This window comes from Nerophis lumbriciformis, linkage group LG10 (genome assembly GCF_033978685.3).
Source record: "Nerophis lumbriciformis linkage group LG10, RoL_Nlum_v2.1, whole genome shotgun sequence".
In the NCBI taxonomy this organism is placed as follows: Eukaryota; Metazoa; Chordata; class Actinopteri; order Syngnathiformes; family Syngnathidae; genus Nerophis; species Nerophis lumbriciformis.
Genome location: NC_084557.2, coordinates 30,025,899 through 30,047,512, shown reverse-complemented (window position 1 = coordinate 30,047,512; position 21,614 = coordinate 30,025,899). Strand labels below are relative to the sequence as shown.

Sequence of the window (21,614 nt, the reverse complement as noted above, 5' to 3'; positions counted from 1 at the left end):
ATGTTTTTTCCTTCTTTATTATGCATTTTCAGCCGGTGCGACTTATACTCTGGTGCGACTTATAGTAATGATACAGAAGTACCGTATTTTTCGGACTATGCTACTTCTGTCTTTTATAATCTCATCTAGGCCCCTATTTTTTGTATGTGTTACTAATCAGTTTGGACTGTGTATGTGTGAACCTGAACAGAAAAATGATAATGGAGGATTGTTGGACTATATTGTAGAGACTCACAGTATTATTTTTTAATGCCAATATCGATAACTTTAAATTTAGTTTTCACTTTAGTTTGTGCTCACCTAGAGGTACGAAACACTCAAACAAAGGTGGATTTGCCAAACTACCTGTAGATTTGCCCAAGATTTGCCTGTCCATCTATCAATGCATGTAAAAGATCACGTTGTATTTTGCTAGCAAACATACATCTAAAAAATAGCAGCAGCTCAAAAGTACTAACCGTGGCTACATGTGGTCTGCTGGCCGACAGAGTCCAGTGTCTTTAGCGATGGTGGGGGGCTTATCTGTCTGTCATCATTTCCATGAAGAAATTGCAGATTTATTTGGACTAAGAGTTGTCTCTGGTGGACTTTCACATTTTTCAGGTGCATCGGCGGTGGGAACGGCCGACAGTCTTTCTTTGCGGCCGGCTTCAGGCAGCTTCTTTAAGACGCAAGCGCCTTCATTGGCTTTCGGGGTATGGAATGCTGGCGGCATTTGGGAGTGGCGGGTGTTGAACAATGGTGCTTTCCTTTCCTTGCGTCCCACGTAATGTCTTCCTCTGAAGGAATTAAGAAGTCCTGCACAATTGTCTAAAAACTGTGTCCCAAAACCATGAAAAGATTGGAACTGTGGATTTTGTGAGCCGTTCCACTCTCGTATATTACATAGCAGGCAATCTGGTTACCATGACAGTAGCTTGAGTGTGATTTATCCTTGAATGGTTATAACTGGGGAATTGTGATCTAAAATGTTCAAATGTTCCTCCTTTAAAAAAAACAGCAGAAAGTGCAAATGAGATCATTCAAATACATTTTTGATTGTATTTGATCATAACAAAGTAGCACTTATTTCCCTGCTGAATTTAAAGTGCCATCTGATAATGGGTATCTGTGCATGAATCTCCTTTTGTAATTTTTCATAAGGGTTTGTTTGTTTGTCAGTTAATTAGTTAGTTATATAACTCAGAAAGTTACTGGCGGATTTTTATTAAACTAGAAACCGAAATGGGATAAGGAAAAACTGATTACCGTATTTTTCGGATTATAAATCGCAGTTTTTTTCATAGTTTGGCCGGGGGTGCGATGTATACTCTGGAGCGACTTATGTGTGAAACTATTAACACATTACCTTAAAATATCAAATAATATTATTTATCTCATTCAGGTAAGAGACTAGGCCAGGGGTCGGCAACCTTTACCAGTCAAAGAGCCATTTTGACCAGTTTCACAAATTAAAGAAAACAATGGGAGCCACAAATATCTTTTGAAATTTAAAATGAAATAACACTGCATACAAAGTTTTTTTTTTTGCTTTGTGCTATGTATAAACCAGGGATCTCAGACACGCAGCCCACACCTTAATATGTAAATTGAATGTTAGTGCGGCCCGTGGGTTTAATATGAATGGCGCTTGACAGCGTCATACTTGTCAACCCTCCCGATATTTCCGGCATTTCAGGGCAACTATTCTCTCGAACGTGTCCTGATGGTACAGCATTTAGCGCCCACTACGACCAGCGTGCCGGCCCAACCACACGTTGTATGGGGCTTCTACTTGCTCACGTAAGTGACAGCAAGGCATACTTGGTCAACAACCACACAGGTTACACTGACGGTGGCGGTATAAAAACTTTAACACTCTTACTAATAATGCGCCACACTGTGAACCCACACCAAACAAGAATGACAAACACATTTCGGGAGAACATCTGCACCTTAACACAACATAAACACAACAGAACAAATACCCAGAATCCCATGCAGCCCTAACTTTTCCGGGCTACATTATACACCCCCGCTACCAAACCCCGCCCACCTCAACCGACGCAAAGAGGGGGGGGGGGGGGGGGGGGGGGGTTGAGGTTGGGGCGGGGTTTGGTGGTAGCAGGGGTGTATAATGTAGCCCGGAAGAGTCAGGGCTGCATGGGATTCTGGTTATTTGTTCTGTTGTGTTTATGTTGTGTTAAGGTGCAGATGTTCTCCCAAAATGTGTTTGTCATTCTTGTTTGGTTTTGGTTCAAAGTGTGGCGCATTATTAGTAAGAGTGTTAAAGTTATTTTATATGGCCACCGTCAGTGTAACCTGTGTGGCTGTTGACCAAGTATGCATTGCTGTCACTTACGTGTGCAAGTAGAAAATGCGTATAGCAAGAGGCTTGGCTGGCACGCTGTTTATACAGATCGTAGAGGGCACTAAATGCTGTACCATCATGGCACGCCTGATTATTATTGTAAGGGTGAAAATCGGAAAATATTAATCCCGGGAGGTTTCTGCGAGAGGCACTTAAATCCGGAAGTCTCCCGGGAAAATCGGGGGGGGTCGGCAAGTATGCAGCTGAGCCGCATCAGAGTGATCAAAGAGCCGCATGCGGCTCCGGAGCCGCGGGTTGCCGACCCCTGGACTAGGCCTATATCAGCAATCGTCACACACACACACGTCAACTAATAAAAATTCGGTGGGGGCGGGTCATGGCAGAAGTGCATTGTGAAAAAAAAGATGCTACCTGCTACTACTTCTGTACCTATGAAAATTGATAATTTCAACATTGGCTGAACAAAAATGGCACCGAAAAGGAAATGATATACTGCAGGTTACAAGCTGGAAGTAGTGAAATATGCAGCAGAAAACGGCAATCGTCATATAACGTACACTTATTCAGCCTGTTGTTCACTATTCTTTATTTATTTTAAATTGCCTTTCAAATGTCTATTCTTGGTGTTGGATTTTATCAAATAAATTTCCCCAAAAAATGCAAATTATACTCTAGTGCGACTTATGTTTTTTTCCTTCTTTATTATGCATTTTCGGCCGGTGCGATTTATACTCCGGAGCGATTTATAATCCGAAAAATACGGTAGATTTTTGACCTGATTCAAATGTATGTTACTTTCTGTTTCTGTTACGACGCTCAAATTATCTGTGTGTTTATGCCACAGAAACTCCACCCAAGAGTGTGGATGACTGACAAGAGGCTCCACTCTGTTTATTTAATTCTGCTATAGATAGGTCAGAAAGTTCCATTGTCTGGACTCAGGACTTTTTGACTTTAACTTTTTTGTTTTTGATGTTTCAAAAAATACCACTTATGGGTAAGCACTGTCTTGGACAGTAGTAAAGCAGATACTGATGCTACAGCGATATATTGTATATTTGTTTGTTTTATTTCAACAAAAAATGATTTTCTCTGTATTAGGTGGTATTGTACTTAACTGAGAACAGTTTTTTCTTAAGGGGTACTTTACTGAGACAATGTATGAGAACCACTGGTCTATACAATAGAGGCCTTGATCATGTAGGATCTATAATTATATGTGCCCCTCCAAATGACAGTTGTCTGAGAAATTGCAATGAAAAGTAATTCTATTTTTGGAACCATTCTTACGATCTGCATTATTTACTGAACAGTCATTCAAGAGATGAACAAATGGTGTTTTCTTATTCCATCTCTTCTGCACCGTCGTCGTCAGTTACAATTCATCAGTCTGTGGCTCTCCTTCATTCCATCGTTTATTCCCTCCTTCCATGCCTCGTTCCAGTTAATGTCTTTCTTTCCTGCACCGGCAGCCAGACAATGAACCAAACTAGACGCCTGCCAATGCTTAGAAAAGTGTGTTTTTAGGAATGCATGCACAATCCTGTCCTCTTTTTCTGACCCGGCTCATGTCCTTCCTTCCCTCCTTTCCTTCTTACCTTCCTTCCACTGCTGCTCCACGGTGTGCTGTGATGTGATAGTAATGTTGACACTAAGGAACTCTGTGGTAAGTGGAATACACAGACACATGCACACTAAGATGCCACTAGCCACAGATGCATTGTTTTCTTACCCATTATAACCCTTGCTTTTTTTTTTTAGAATATTATTCTTTCAACAAAATGTTGTCATTTGGAATGATTTAGTGAGTTGTGTAATGTGCCAATTTGTAAATCTATCCTCAGACTACTTTGCCAAGCACATGGGGGACTATGAGGGAGTTCTGGCCTCACTGGAGACGCTCAACCTTTCCATCCTCAAAGCCATGGACTTCACCAAGAAGGTAATGAAGTACCTGATGCTTTCCTACCTAGAAGAGCTACTGCATGATATCTACAATAAATAGAGTGGCACAAGGGAATCATAATCAGAGATGCATACGATACTAGAGATGTCCGATAATATCGGACTGCCGATATTATCAACCGATAAATGCTTTAAAATGTAATATCGGAAATTATCGGTATTGGTTTCAAAATTATCGGTATCGGTTTCAAAAAGTAAAATTCATGACTTTTTAATACGCCGCTGTGTACACGGACATAGGGAGAAGTACAGAGCGCCAATAAACCTTAAAGACACTGCCTTTGCATGCCGGCCCAGTCACATAACATCTACGGTTTTTCACACACACAAGTGAATGCAATCCATACTTGATCAACAGCCATACAGGTCACACTGAGGGTGGCCGTATAAACAACTTTAACTCTGTTACAAATATGCGCCACACTGTGAACCCACACCAAACAAGAATGACAAACACATTTTGGGAGAACATCCACACCGTAACACAACATAAACACAACAGAACAAATACCCAGAACCCCTTGCAGCACCAACTCTTCCGGGACGCTACAATATACACCCCCACTCCCCCACCACCCCCACCTCAACACCCGCCCACCTCAACCTCCTCATGCTTGAGCATGTCCCAAATTCCAAGCTGCTGTTTTGAGGCATGTTAAAAAAACTAATGCACTTCAATATTAAATATGGCAGTGCCATGTTGGCATTTTTTCCATAACTTGAGTTTATTTATTTTGGAAAACCCTGTTACATTGTTTAATGCATCCAGCGGGGCATCACAACAAAATTAGGCATAAAAATGTGTTAAATCCACAACTGTATATATCGGTATCGGTTGATATCGGAATCGGTAATTAAGAGTTGGACAATATCGGATATCGGCAAAAAAGCCATTATCGAACATCTCTATACGATACATTACAAAACTCGGAAATTATCGCAACTGTACGGAAATATTAAGTAAATAGAAGTGCTATAAACTCTTGTGAATTGTATTGCACATTCCCTGTGTTTTGTGCTGCTGCTTGTTTTGCTGAGATCATTCTGACCATTTTTTGCAAATTTTATTTTTGTTATTGAAGTATCTTAATTAGGCAGCACGGTGCGAAAAAGGGGTTAGTGCATGTGCCTCACAATACGAAGGTTCTGGGTTCGATCCTGGGCTCGGGATCTTTCTGTGTGGAGTTTGCATGTTCTCCCCGTGACTACGGGGGTTCCCTCCGGGTACTCCGGCTTCCTCCCACCTCCAAAAACATGCACCTGGGGATAGGTTGATTGGCAACACTAAATTGGCCCTAGTGTGTGAATGTGAGTGTGAATGTTGTCCGTCTATCTGTGTTGGCCCTGAGATGAGGTGGCGACTTGTTCCGCCCGAATTGAACGTTTCTATTCATGAGATAGGCTCCAGCACCCCTGCGACCCCGAACGGGACAAGCGGTAGAAAATGGATGGATGGAAGTATCTTAATTACTCTGCCTTTCAACTTACGTGTCACAAAAAGGTGGACCTTTTTTGTTGTCACTCCTATGTTTTTGGTGTGTATCTCCTTTTCAGCACTCGTTTTGTTTGTTTCACTTCCTGTTTGTGCGTAGCCTGCTACTTGACCCTTACCTTTGAGCGCTTGTTCATCAGATGTCCCTGATTAGCAGTCAAGAGTCTCCCCTTTCAGCAATTGTCTAATCAAGTGGCTTCTTAAAGGGGAACATTATCACAATTTCAGAATTGTTAAAACCATTAAAAATCAGTTCCCAGTGGCTTATTATATTTTTCGAAGTTTTTTTCAAAATTGTACCCATCACGCAATATCCCTAAAAAAAGCTTCAAAGTGCCTGATTTTAACCACCCGTCCATTTTCCTGTGATGTCACATAGTGAAGCCAACACAAACAAACATGGCGGAAAGAACAGCAAGCTATAGCGACATTAGCTCGGATTCAGACTCGGATTTCAGCGGCTTGAGCGATTCAACAGATTACGAATGTATTGAAACGGATGGTTGTAGTGTGGAGGCAGGTAGCGAAAACGAAATTGAAGAAGAAACTGAAGCTATTCAGCCATATCGGTTTGAACCGTATCCAAGCGAAACCGACGAAAAAGACACGACAGCCAGCGACACGGGAGAAAGCGAGGACGAATTCGGCGATCGCCTTCTAACCAACGATTGGTATGTGTTTGTTTGGCATTAAAGGAAACTAACAACTATGAACTAGGTTTACAGCATATGAAATACATTTGGCAACAACATGCACTTTGAGAGTGCAGACAGCCCAGTTTTCATCAATTGATATATTCTGTAGACATACCCTCATGTCAGCAGGCCAGGGAAGCTAGGGTCGATATTCTTCTCTTGATCATCTTCGGGACGGTGTGAGCCAAGACATCCAGGGGGTTTAGCTCGCTCGTCTGCGGGAACAAACTGCCGCCATTGCTTGCCGTGCTACCGAGGTTCTTTGTCCCTGAATTGCTCACACACTCCGGCAGATTCAATGGGGGTCTGGCGGCAGATTTCTTTGATTTTATCGTTGGAAATGCATCTGCTTTGAGTGTCGCAGAATATCCATACATTCTTGCCATCTCTGTCGTAGCATAGCTTTCGTCGGTAAAGTGTGCGAAACAAACGTCCAATTTCTTGCCACTTTCGCATCTTTGGGCCACTGGTGCAACTTGAATCCGTCCCTGTTGGTGTTGTTACACCCTCCGACAACACACCGACGAGGCATGATGTCTCCAAGGTACGGAAAACAGTCGAAAAAACGGAAAATAACAGAGCTGATTTGACTCAGTGTTTGAGAAAATGGCGGATAGCTTCCCGATGCGACGTCACATTGTGACGTCATCGCTCCGAGAGCGAATATTAGAAAGGCGTTTAATTCGCCAAAATTCACCCATTTAGAGTTCGGAAATCGGTTAAAAAATATATGGTCTTTTTTCTGCAACATCAAGGTATATATTGACGCTTACATAGGTCTGGTGATAATGTTCCCCTTTAAGCTCAGCTTCACCAGTTTTTCTGCGTTGGACCATTGCGTGTGTATTTCCCTCAAATTATATGTGAGTTGTATGGAGTTTTCTGATTATTTCTCGAATAAAAATACCTTTCAAGTTGTAATTGTAGTGGGATAATGATGGAGATGGACGGTTGAAGCCCCGTGAAGCTTTGAGGCTTTCTCATCTCTCCACTGGTGCCCATTACTAACACACACAAAAACTTGCCAGTGCTCTCTTTACAAACCCACAATCTTCAATAGCTTGGTGGTTATTATATAGTATACACAAGTTTCCGCCAAAACAACTTGCCAAACCAATGACAGCCATTAATCCGTCAAGTTAAGAAGAACTATTTTGAGGCAGCTTGATTCCAGATATCTAACACAAGCTTCAGGGTTTTGGGCTCATTTTGCTATCTCTAGGTTCATCTCCAGTCCAAGCACTGTTTAAGCACTGGCACCATTTTAGTACAAATTTGGCACTGGTAATGCGTAATACTGTATGTACAGTAAACAATACACAACCCTAATCATAATATATTATTCAAAAGTCAAACACTGTGTTCCAGGAGGCTCCCGTTTGCTCAGATTTAAAATACATTTTCTGGTTTAAAAATGTATGACGACAGCACAGTTAGTTTCAAGTAACATTATACATTAGCACGGTTAATTGTAAATTGTTCATTGTTTCAGTTATGGAATCGTCAAATGTTCCTCTTTGAATTTTCATCACTGATACCCATGTGGAAAGGCGTACAGTACACCAAAAAGTTACAATGCCATACACTTCAAGTGTTCACTGTCGCTTGCTACAATCACACAATCTCAATGACAAACAATAAAAAATGAACAATCTCTCAGGTAAATCCCACACATTTCTGCGCAGGTGTCTCCACAGGGATCACCTGCACTCAACTTCATGGTTCACACTTCTGATGGCCTTATGAGATTTGTATTCCCTAACAACACATTGTATGGCTTTGTGAAAGTTCGGTCACACTAGATCCTTTCACTGGCACTACAGAGTGCAAAAGCGGAAAAATCCGCAAAATCCACATTTTCTCTGCTCATGCTGTGTGTTGGTCTGTTGTTGTGAGGCAGGAATATCGACATCTATTCATGCATGTTGGGACTACTACGAAATATCAGGCTATCAATGTTGTTTCTTGAGTGACAGCCTTTCAATAGGTCTCTATAGTTAATATTCTGTATTGGATCTTGTGTGTGTGTGTGTGTGTGTGTGTGTGTGTGTGTGTGTGTGTGTGTGTGTGTGTGTGTGTGTGTGTGTGTGTGTGTGTGTGTGTACGTAGCCTATGTGCATTGTCTTCTTTGGTTGTATTTATATCACCATCTAGCAGTTCGGCCTTAATCGTTGAGCCATAGGCTACACCACTACTTGCATACAGGCACATACACACTCAACGGTTCTTTCTCAAGTGATGATCTGTAGCTACGAAAGCTGTTAAGTGATTATTTTTTTAATCACATGCAATTTGGTATTCAGAATGTAATACAGGAACATTTTTAAATTTGTATCGAACTGCAAGTAATTGATTTGCTTTAAACTTGGTGACAGTGAGTATAGTAAGAATTAGGCGCACATTTTGAAAGTCTCTGCAATAATATAGCAACATAGGTACATATGTACAGTATATTAAAACAATAACATTGTAAAGACACCCATAAACAACTTTACATTGTGCACCATTACGTAGTTTAACCAGTTGTTAAAACAAATGTAAGTCTATTTTAATTTTGTTGGCGCAGTTTGATCGGATGTGACGTGTCGTGCTATTATTGTGAAGCCGGGAGTGTGTGTTTGTGTGAGAGAAGGTGCCTTGATGAGAAGCCAGTGTGTTGATAAGAGACATGACGTTTGTCAATAAAAAAAAAGTGTCCCTCTCCATTCCTTGGTTATGGTCTGTCTTTTCTGCTGGGCTTCATGTAATTACAAAACCGTGGTTACACAAACAAGTTTATTTACCTTTTCGGATGATAATGCTCTTTCTTTTACAAACTACCTATAGTTTGTTCGACGTTAGTTGACAACATGAACGACATCTTGCAGCACTTGATCTGCACAGATGTTAAAGGGGAACATTATCACAATTTCAGAAGGGTTAAAACCATTAAAAATCAGTTCCCAGTGGCTTATTTTATTTTTAAAAGTTTTTTTCAAAATTTTACCCATCACGTAATATCCTTAAAAAAAGCTTCAAAGTGCCTGATTTTAACCATCGTTATATACACCCGTCCATTTTCCTGTGACGTCACATAGTGATGCCAATACAAACAAACATGGTGGATAGAACAGCAAGATATAGCGACATTAGCTCGGATTCAGACTCCGATTTCAGCGGCTTAAGCGATTCAACAGATTACGCATGTATTGAAACGGATGGTTGTAGTGTGGAGGCAGGTAGCGAAAACGAAATTGAAGAAGAAACTGAAGCTATTGAGCCATATCGGTTTGAACCGTATGCAAGCGAAACAGACGAAAACGACACGACAGCCAGCGACACGGGAGAAAGCGAGGACGAATTCGGCGATCGCCTTCTAACCAACGATTGGTATGTGTTTGTTTGGCATTAAAGGAAACTAAAGTGCAGACAGCCCATTTCAGGCGCGCTAAGAACATATATTTTTCCACGATTTAAGCACTCAGGTTAACCATACCTAAATAGACACAAAATACTGCATTACACAAGACTACTCAAATGATTGAAAAAAATAAATGTTTTTAAGCTAAATTATTGGTAAACACAGTTTATGTATAATAATTTACGTAAAACCGCAAGTAATGAATAAAGTTTTCATCAATTAATATATTCTGTAGACATACCCTCATCCGCTCTCTTTTTCTGAAAGCTGATCTGTCCAGTTTTGGAGTTGATGTCAGCAGGCCAGGGAAGCTAGGGTCTTTATCGTTGGAAATGCATCTGCTTTGAGTGTCGCAAGATATCCACACATTCTTGCCATCTCTGTCGTAGCATAGCTTTTGTCGGTAAAGTGTGCGGAACAAAAGACTGACCATTTTGTCGGCTTTCCCCACACCCTCGTATTTTGAACAAATTTCGTCCAATTTCTTGCCACTTTCGCATCTTTGGGCCACTGGTGCAACTTGAATCCGTCCCTGTTCGTGTTGTTACAACCTCCGACAACACACCGACGAAAGTGAGAAAATGGCGGATTGCTTCCCGATGTGACGTCACGTTGTGACGTCATCGCTCCGAGAGCGAATAATAGAAAGGCGTTTAATTCGCCAAAATTCACCCATTTAGATTTCTTAAATCGGTTAAAAAAATATATGGTCTTTTTTCTGCAACATCAAGGTATATATTGACGCTTACATAGGTCTGGTGATAATGTTCCCCTTTAATGTCCTACGTGCAGTGGCTGTCCATTTCGAAAAAGCATGGTTTAATTTATCTGTGGTAAACGCAAATAAACTCAGCCAGCATAATGTGCTGTCCTCGGTTTGCTATCCATGTAGCATGCATGCTAGTGATGTCATCTTCACGTGCATGTTTCTCTTTAAGATGCTATTTTAAACTTGATCTGTGCCGATGATAAGAATGTTTGTCGCTGCAATACTAACTAATGACCTCAATTTTATCTAAAGTTCCGTCTTAGTTTGTTTTAAAACGCGCAGAGCACATCGCTTTAGCTATCATCACACAGGCATGTGACGTGATCACTGCCTGTGCAATACGCGTTGCCTTCTAGCGATCAAAACAAACACTGTGATTACTTGTTGTTTTTTTAATCACATGCATTAACGCCTTAACGTTGACAGCCCTAGTAGCTACATATGATGATTTTGCTATCCCTTCATCTTACTCATCTTAAGTAATCTTATATTATTTACTGACACACATACACAGATAATACGAGATCTAAGTATCACTGACGTACACAATTGTATACATTTTTATATCCATTGTATTATTTATTGCTCTGCCACCCACTGCACTATCAGCTGTCAGGGTTGGTACTGTGGAACCCCAATCACTGAGTGTCGGCATTATTGGAACAAACACAGCTTCATAGTTATTTATCTCTTTGCAAAAACGGATCTTATCAATACCATCCAGACTTGGTTCGCAGAGAATTGTGAAGTGCTATCAGATTGTACCTACTTCCATTAGCAAATATAATGTGGAGCTTCTGACAATACTTGAAAGACAGTGGTAGCCTCCTCATAGCCTTTCTGCCCCACGCTGACTTACTACTTAGACTTAGTTCCTCCCTCACTGTTGAGTGCATTGGGCAGCAAGGCTTTGCCATTCTGTTCAATCATAGGACATTTCCTCAGTCCTTGCCAAGTTGAGGTCTTGCGCTTCTAGGTCTTTAAGGAAGGTTTTTCTCCACGTGTGTTTTGGTTGTCCTCTTCTTCCATTAGGGAACAATGCCATTATTACATTGGGCCATTGGCATTCTCTGTATGTGACCTGCAAATTTCATCCGGCATATTTCTATGTCTTAACTGAGTGGTTGTGTTTTAGTTTTCTTGTATACTTATTTGTTGGTGATGTGGTTAGTGTGTTTTTCTTAAACAACGTTGTTGGAAGGTATCCAGTTTTTTCCTCATTCTTACTGTGATTTTCCAGGTCTCGCTGGCATAGAGTGCTGTAGGAAGTAATATGCACCTGAAGAGCTTGACTTGTATCATCTTGGATATTCCATCACTAGCCCATTATGGGGGCATTCTTCTGAAGACAGCTGTGAAGACAGTTCACATTTGTCTCAACTTGTTCCGGTTCAATCTGCATGGCTTTTCTCAGTAAGTTTGTAATAACATCAACAATCTTAGTTCCACTTCTTACCCTAAAATGAGCTTTTGGATGAAATTGAAGCCCGCTACAGGTCTCACAAGGCTTACGTGGCTGACTAGGATAGGCACTCTGATGTCAAGATTGGGATCATTGTTGCCAGGTAGGTTGAAGGTAAGTTCCACCCAACCATCACATGGTATCTGTCCTCCAATTAGCTGCAGTTATATCCAGTCCTCGGTTTTCTATTAGTTCACTGAGAAGGCACAATTCTTGTTGAGATAGGTATTTCTGTTTCCATGGCAGATCAATAAGACTGACTTGGGCCCCAGTGTCTAGTAAAACATTCACAGTGTTTCTATTTAGATTACATTTTAATAAACACTTCTTACTAATTAGCTGAACTACTCGCTGTGATGGTGACTAGTCACTAGCTAATGAGTGAGACGGTGTGGGAAGATGATGATCAGTCGGCATGACTGAATTCTTAGTGCCTGCATGGGACTTATGACTTGGCCCGGTCACAGGTGGTCCCTCTGCCATGACCGGGTTGCATTTCCCGACGATTTAGGCCTATTCAAGCAACCAATCGCTCGATGACCTTTACCTCCATAGGCTAAACAGTGGCTGCAGTTGGGATGGCGATGGGCGACACAATCAAAACAGCCATATGGTCTTTCTTTGATTCTCGACTTTGTTTGTTACATGGACAGGTGGACTGGGAATTTGGCTTCGCAGCTGAAGCTATTGCTGCAGGCGTGGTAGCTTTTGTATGCAGGGAGTTTACGATTTCCGTTAGAGCTTTGACTAGAGTATTGAGCTGATGAATGAGCTCATCTTTAGTTTTTGTATAAAATACGTTTTTCTTCTATAATTAGACTTGTGGTGGCTTTATTGCTGTGAGCCTGAGCAGTTTTAAGATGGGTGCTAACGTCCCAAGCGTTGTTTCCTTTCTCTCTCCTCGCTTGTTGTATTGTTTATTAATTTTTTGTTTTTATTCAGTCATTGGTGGAGCTAAGGATAATATTTGAATATTTGTTTTTAATATTGTTGTGCAGCACTTTGGAAGCATGTTTGTTGTTTAAATGTGCTATACAAATAAAATGGATTGATTGGAATGATTGATAAACGTGTCTCAGAAGTGCATCATCTGTCACTGTTTGGTCTGAGAGGAAGTACTTTAATTCCACCTAATGTTAAAGACCAGGTACACTGTGCAAAGAAAGATATTCTGCACTTTTTGTGGCTCATACTTGATGTCAAGTACAGATTCTGGACAGGGAGGATGGATAGTACGAAAGAGGAGTGAGGGAAGCCATCTACGTCAAGGTTAAAAAAAACCATCCCTAAACAGAGGAGGTGGTCTGCGACAGCACCTGTCTCCCACATACAACACTGTAATTCCCAAAAGACTGCAATTTAGCCTCCAACAAATAACAGGAGTTATAAACATTCTGGTCACAGAAGGTGACCAGAATCTCATTTTTGCCATTTGTTTGCAACTGAATGGAATGCTAACGTGGGGATTCCGACTATTTTGGAGTGTTAGTAGTCGATACACAGCGATGGGTCTGCCACAAGATAGCTCAATGTTAACGAGAGAAAATTCCATTTCAAAGATTGTCGTTGGCATTGACTGAAGGATTGCCATTTTACATCTCAACAATTGTTGTTCTCACTACGATAGGGTGAAACTATCCTTTGCCCAGGCACACCCTCCTGGTGTTTGAGAGTAAATATTTGGGTTTTGGCACCAGCTGCCAGACTAAAGCTGACCAATTTAAGTCTAAGACGTGACCTGACCAATCTAAGACTATGAGCATGAACTGATGGAGCATTGTTGGATGAGAGGCAAAACATGTTCTAAGTCAAACGACAGTCAAACAGTCCAGTTACGAACAGTTGAATGCGTTGAAAATACAATGACCTGGATGAATGAAAACATCCATAGACATCTTTAGTATTACATTTAGCCTCTTCTGTTGGACTATATACTTGTACTACTTTCTTCTTTGAGTGTCTTGGAACCTTGCTGTGATGATACGGTCATTACAGGTCTCCAACTTATCATTGCCCTTTCAGCCGCTTTATGTAACACCATTTCTACTCTCCGAATGTGGTACTGTTCATGTCAAGAATACAGTAGTGTTTTTCCTTCACTTACAAGTTTCCCATTCCCCATCCAAAGTAGTTCACTTATCCCTAAGATGCTCAACTTGTAATTTCCAAACTGTCTCAGTAGCTGAGCTAAACATCCCCTCTGGTACAATGTCCCAACATTCCAGGTGGCGGTCTTCCTTTGTTTTGTCAGACAAATTGTTGCTCTTTCTCAGGACACAAGCTTCCCGTAGGCTTTCATTCAAGTCCGTCATACTTGGTTGGGGCAAGCTCCATCTCTCATGCCGGTTTATGGCATGGTTTTCGCTTGCTGTTTTTGTAGCAAAGTTGCTTTTTATGGGGTAGAGGTGCTTACCCTACCCCCAAACCTTCCTCCTTTATGCGGGCTTAGGACCGGCACAGCTTTGGAAAATCCACAACCAGAGGCGGAGCTCCATGCTGACTCAACATATTGTTGGTACTGTACTGTATGTACAGCAGCACTATAGACATAACCCAGGCTTGATCAAAGTGTAATACATTCATTTTAGAACATCTTATTTATTTGGCATTTTTTTCTCTGCCATTTGCAGCGTAGCTTGGGAACATAACTCTTGTGAGTATTCTGAAACTTTCAAAATAACTTCTTGTCTATCAGGACTAGTAAAATGTGTAATTAGTAAAACAATTTTCACATCCTTGCCTGTGAGTGATTTTTAACAGTGTGAAAGTTGCTAAATATCTCCCAGAGTTAATTCCAAACAGACAAGCTCACATAGTGACACCCTGACACTTCACAGTTAATAAACCAACCTTTTTATGGGGCTTTGGAGAAGCATGAGTTTGGAGAGAAGCAGAGATAATGATGGGAGTGATGGTAGAGAAAGACAACAGGGACTGAAGGCTCCATTATGTTACAGCGGATTGTTCCCCCTTCCCATGGACATGACGTGCACCTCCCAAAAACATGGCGTCAACGACAACGCAGACTGCAGAGCCCTGCTTAGTAATACTTGAAATGCATAAATTAGTGGATGAGAGAAAACATTTGTATGCCAATTTTGTTGTTAGCAGTGATGCTTGATATGCACAAGAAGTTCTGACACTTAAAACCAACTTTATTCACAACAAATAATCATAGCTCTCTACTGTCTGACAGCCCAACGTTGCAAGTTCGCTTGTCACTGCCACGACTTGTTCAAGGGGTTGCATAGCACACCTTTATAAACGTCTTCTCCTCAGGTTTTTGAGCAACATATACAATAAAAGTTCCAGCGCCAACAACAATCTAAATATTACAGTTGTCATTGTTCATTACTCCACAAAAATAAGGTAAACATTTAGTCAATGACAACTGTGCTTGCGCCTACAGAAAACACTGCCCCTAAGTGTTTTGATTGGGATTAGGTTGTATTCACCTCACATCACATCCGGCTCACTAAATATGTGAGGCTCGAAGTGGTGGGCCAGCGAGCGTCTGTTGTCATATAGCGTCTGGGCGGTGTTGAGCCTTTCTTGAAGAAAAATGCCCTATGCTTCTGTTGTTTTAGGCTGTTGGAACTAGGGCTGGGCGATATATCGATATACGCGATATATCGCGGATTTGTCTCTGTGCGATATAGAAAATGACTATATCGTGATATCGGAGTATACGTTCTCACACAGTTGCTTTTAGCTGCTGTCATTACACGACAGGCTCTTCCCACTCTTTCTTGTGTCTCCTCACAGACAGCAAGCGCACATTCTTACATACGTCGCATACTGTCACGACATACGTCACATACGTATACGCCCTCGAGCAGCAGAGACTTAGCAGCATGGCTAAAGTTAGCTGTGGTGCGACTGGTAATACGAGAGAAAGAAGGTGCAAATTTGGTAACAAATGAAGGAATAATTAATTCCCAAGAAAAACAGCAGGTGATCCATCGTCTGGAGGTGGTTTGGCTTCAAGTGGGAATATGTCGAACAGACAACCGTAATTTGTCAAGTGTGGGGCAAAAGTGTTTCTACAAAAAGTAGCAGCACTGCTAATACGTAGCATCATTTGAAAAGTCACCCGCAAGAGAATCAAGAGTGCTTACTCCGCATGTCAACATCTTTGTTCGGTGCCACACCATCAAAATGCCGAGGCAAACATTTCCACATCAACACCGTATGAAAAAAAGAGCCCACGACAAAAGGAGAAAACGTCCGCAGTAACTTACCACATAGCGAAGGACATACACTATTTGATTTCCTATTATGCAGCTCATTTTTATTTGACACTTATTGAAATATCTTGTGTGACATCATGTTTTTAAACTATTGTAGTGGCGTTCTGTACAAAAAGTGCACTTTAATTTAGTATTGTTTTGATAAGTCATCTTAGTGACGTCATGCACAAAAAAGTGCACTAATAGCTTGTTTTAAAATGTCTCTGACAATCTTGCACTTTCTGTTTTGGAAATGACATGAATGTTTGTGCCACTGCTTAATAACTGTTTAATAAATACAGTTTTGGTCAATTGTCTTAGTTGTGATTTCCTTCTCTGCCTGAAAGTTTAAAATGAGCATATATTAATGCAATATGAAGAAGAATGTTTTAATGTAGACACATAGAATCATCATACTGGTGTGATTATATGTATCAAGTGTTCATTCAAGGCTAAGGCAAAATATCGAGATATATATTGTGTATCGCGATATGGCCTAAAAATATCGAGATATTAAAAAAAGGCAATATCGCCAAGCCCTAGTTGGAACTGTTCAAATCGCAAAAAGGATTAAAGTTTCTTTAGAGTTCCTCGAGAGGTAATCAAGAAGGGCGGAATATGTCAAGATGTTATGAAACGACAAGAAAAGTATTACACACTGTAGTCCAAGGTAGCAGAGTCGAAGAACACAGGAGTTTGCTGTGATCACTTGAAGCACGAATGAGGCGGGACCCAGGATGGACCACTCCTCTTTGCATCAGTTGGTGACATCTCTGCGCTGCTTACTTGTCTACATTCAAGACGATCCCCTCCTGGTCTCCCAGTAGACTGGACTTTCACATGAAGTAGGGACTCGGGGTGACAACTCCTTATGCATCAGTCGGTGACGTCTCTGCGCCCCGACGTGTCTACATGCAAGAGGATCCCCTGCTGACACCACTATGGACTGCACTCTCACATTATTAACTGTATCTACTCGGCATCCATTGCACTGGTCACTCAGGTAGAGATCCCCACATCTGCGGTCCCTTCCAAGGTTTCTCGTTGTTCAAATTGGGTTGAGTTTTCCCTTACCCTGATGTGAGATCTGAGCCAAGGTTGTCGTTGTGGCTTGTGCAGCCCTTTGAGACAGTTGTGATAAAGGCTATATAATGAAACTTTGACGGATTGATTGAATTCAGCGAGTCAGATTAAAAGAAATAAAATGTCAGCAAAATCTAAAAGTTAGCTTTTACCAAAGGCAGCAATCATAAATTAAACTTTCAGCACGTATACAATGTTGACATCTATCGTTATATTTTGATAAAGACAGAAAAACATGTGTACTCACAAACGGCGCTTGCAACAAAAAGGCAACAGACATGGCTGTAAGAAGTTAAATCATGAAATTCAACCTTGCCCGAGCAAAAACAAAGCATGGTTTATTCAAGAGAGTCCTGATTTCCTTGACCCAGACACACACAAAGAAGCTGTTCCAAGTTTTCATTTGATTTGTCATGTAGAATAATATCTAGAGCATCAGATAGTTCGACATGTCTGGGAACCGACGGATAATCCTTGAGATCACTCAGCAAATCTTGTTATGATAATGTATATGAGTAAATTATATTGCATAGTTTGCATAGTTTGCATTTTTTGCGCGTATCGGCTTTTAGTGGTAAGAGCTAGGCACCTTGCATACTCAGATCGCACTCTGTTTTCTGCAGTCGCCATGTTGGTTTGGTGACCCATCACTTTGTTTACTTCCGTTTAACAGTCATATGTTTGAATACAACCTATTGCCCGTCAAGCACTCAACAGCAGAACTAGACTGTGACGACGTCAGAAGGCTGTGCGTAGTGCGGGCGCTGTAGCATGATATAGCCTTAAGGGCGTTCAAAGGATAAAGATTGGTGAGGAAGGTAGGAAAAAGCAAAGAGAGGAAATAGAGAATACAATGCGCATGAAAAGAATAAAGATGGAGAGCCATTGCAATAAATCCCTAAGTGTTGTTCCTGACTATCGGTTCTCCTTTTACCCAATTACCCAACCACATTCTGTATGTCTCTTCCTCACCCCAAAGTACGCTGCATTATTAATGCCTTTGGTGTAACCTCATCAGTCAGCACACCCAGCTGACAAGACAACATACTGTACTGTCTTCTCCACCAGTCCTCTTCAGGGGCCTTATTTGCCCAAAAACCTGCCGTACGCCCTTTTTCACGGTGAAAATGAGATGTAACAAGAGTGAACTTGACGTGGAAATGTGCGCTGCCTCAAGCCAACGTCATACTTCACGTACGGACATTTCTACGACAGAGGTGGTCGTTCGGGCTTTGCCTACATTTGATTTCAATAATGTAAAAAGATAGATGCAAGGACACAAAATTTACTTTTTCGCTAACACATTTATTGCTTTATATTCACCAATATTTGTTAGGACGTCTATTAGTTTATGTAAGTGATCATTTTGCTACCTATTACTGTCACAATGTGTTACTGTGACTCCAGCATCAGCTTGGCCAGTCGGGCAGACGACAGCAGCAGCTGGTGGTAGTTGCGACGGCTGATACCGCAAGTAGTTCTCCCGTGTTGTAATAATACATTAAATAATCAAATAAGAGTCAAAGTCTTTTGTATCCTTTTTGATATGCTGGCATGTTTACATTTGAAATATTACCAACCAAATATTACATCATTTTCACATTGAACTCTAATTGCGGCTGTGAGCAGGCTACTGTATTAACACATTTCGCAATAAATTACACAAATGTTATTCATATTCGGGGTAATCAGAGTCAGTTACTTTATTCTTGGTATTTTTCTCAACTTTTTCTTGCTTTTTTAATCACTTATCTTTCCATCAACCACTAATAATGGGGCGGCATGGCGTAGTGGGTAGAGCAACCGTGCCAGAAACCTGAGGGTTGCAGGTTCGCTCCCCGCCTCTTACCATCCAAAAATCGCTGCCGTTGTGTCCTTGGGCGGGACACTTCACCCTTTTCCCCCGGTGCCACTCACACCGGTGAACTGAATGATGAATGATAGGTGGTGGTCGGAGGGGCCGTTGGCGCAAATTGCAGCCACGCTTCTGTCAGTCTACCCCAGGGCAGCTGTGGCTATGAAAGTAGCTTACCACCACCAGGTGTGAATGAATGATGGGTTCCACATGTAAAGCGACTTTGGGTACTTAGAAAAGCGCTATATAAATCCCAGTTATTATTATTATTATTAATAATGGTTCTTGGGCGCTTTTGTGTGTTTTCGTTACTTTTCCTTTTCGGGCCATTTTGTGTTTGGTTGTGCTCACGCAAAGAGCTGTTAGCGCTCTCTTTGCCCCCAGCGCTATGGGGAGCGTGGCCGGACATTCCCGTGGAACTACGGAAAAAGCGTGCCAAACACAAAGATGAAGGAGCGTAGAAGGAAATGTAATCCTGCAATTCCCTCTGTCCTCATGGGGAATGTACATTCTTGTCCGAACTCAAAAAGAGTACGCCGTGTGCAGTATCATGTGCTTTACGAAAACTACACGCGGACTTCCCGGACCACAGCGCGTCTCTACCCTGCTTCACAACCTCACGGGCAGATAGAGACACACTCTTGAGCGGTAAGAAGAAAGGCAGTGGGATTGCCATCTTGGTGAACGAGAGGTGGCGTAATCCTGGACATATTATTGTAAAGGAGTGTGTTTGTATGCCGGACATCAAACTTCTGGCTGTTGGAATTCGACCATATTATTTGCCAAGGCAGTTTACTTCTGTAATCTTAATTGGAGTGTACATCCTTCCTTCTGCAGACGAGGCTGCTGCTTGCGACACCATTCATGCCACTGTTGCTAGGCAACAGACCAAACACCCCGATGCCCTTCTCATTTCGGGTGACTAATCATGCTACTTTGGACTCAATTTTACCTACTTTGCACCAATATAGGCACTGTGCAACAGGGGACAATACAATTCTGGACCTACTGTATGCAAATTTAAAAGATGCATATAGTGCCACTGCCCTGCCCTCCTTGGGATGGTCTGATCACAATCTTGTGCTGTTAACACCTCAATATGTTCCTCCTGTCTCAACAATAAGAGTGCTTGTCTCGCTCTGCAGGACTGTTTTGAGACCACAGACTGGGACGTGCTCTGTAAGCCTCACGGGACAGACATTGATAGCATCACAGACTACATACATTTCTGTGAGTACTCCATCATCCCTACAAAAACTGTCCACTGTTACCCAAATAACAAGCCCTGAATCACCAGCCAGCTAAAGGTGCTGCTGAATAAAAAGAAGCTAGCCTTCAGATCTGGTGATCGGGACGAGTTAAGGAGGATACAGTGGCAGCTTAAAGTTCAGCTGCGAGAAGGGAAAGATGCCTACAGAAGGAACTGGAGGCCAAACTCCAGCAGAATAACACTCGGGATGTGTGGAAGGGAATGAAAACCATCACAGGCTTCAATAACAAAGCCAAATTGCTGGATGGGGGTGTAGATAGAGCCAACGAGCTGAATTTGTTTTTTAATAGATTTATTTAATCCACAAACTCCTTCACTGTTGCCTGCGACTGCTGCCTCACACCCCCCCACTTCCATCCCCACTGAGAAAGCCAGCCCGGTGTGTCTGACACCTGGCCATGTGAGATGACAGCTGGAGAGAGTCAACCCAGCCAAATCAGCAGGCCCTGACCGATCAACCCCTGGGTTCTGAAGACATGTGCTGCTCAGCTGACTGAGATCCTGCACTTCATCTTCAACCTGAGTCTGAAGTTAGAAACGATAACAGCGCTATGAAAACATCCTGCATAGTGCCGGTGCCCAAGAAGCCCATCCCATCGGGCTTGAATGATTTCAGACCAGTTGCCCTGACATCTCATGTCGTGAAAGTCCTTGAGAGACTTTTGCTGGCTCAGTTAAGACCCCTGGTGGCTCCTTCCCTGCACACTGTATAGTTTGCGTATCAGCCCCATGTTGGGGTGGATGATGCTGTTATCTACCTGCTGCATCGTGCTCTCTCTCATCTGGATGGTGGGAGGGGCACTGTGAGGATCTTGTTATTTGATTTCTCCAGTGCCTTTGACACTATCCAGCCATTTCTGATGAGTGACAAGTTGCTCAGGATGGGTGTCAGTTCATCTACTGCCTCCTGGATCACTGTTTACCCTGTCGGATACTGTGGTTAGTGGTGTAGGTGCTCCACAGGGGACTGTCCTGTGTCCTTTCCTGTTCACCCTCTACACCTCAGACTTCCAGTATAGTTCCAGGTCCTGCCACCTGCAGAAATACTCTGACGACTCTGCTGTGGTCAGGTGTATCAGGGAA

General features: G+C 42.0%; 1 protein-coding gene across 3 annotated transcripts in view; it reads left to right on the top strand.

Annotated features, from left to right (window-relative positions):
- necab2 (N-terminal EF-hand calcium binding protein 2) overlaps positions 1 to 21,614 on the top strand; it is a 360,801-nt gene that overhangs the window by 165,835 nt on the left and 173,352 nt on the right. For all 3 annotated transcript variants that reach the window (XM_061969871.2, XM_061969869.2, XM_061969872.2), the window contains exons 4-5: positions 3,952 to 3,977; positions 4,156 to 4,253. In XM_061969871.2, the coding sequence (XP_061825855.1) occupies positions 3,952 to 3,977; positions 4,156 to 4,253 (124 nt within the window). The remainder of the gene's footprint in view (positions 1 to 3,951; positions 3,978 to 4,155; positions 4,254 to 21,614) is intronic.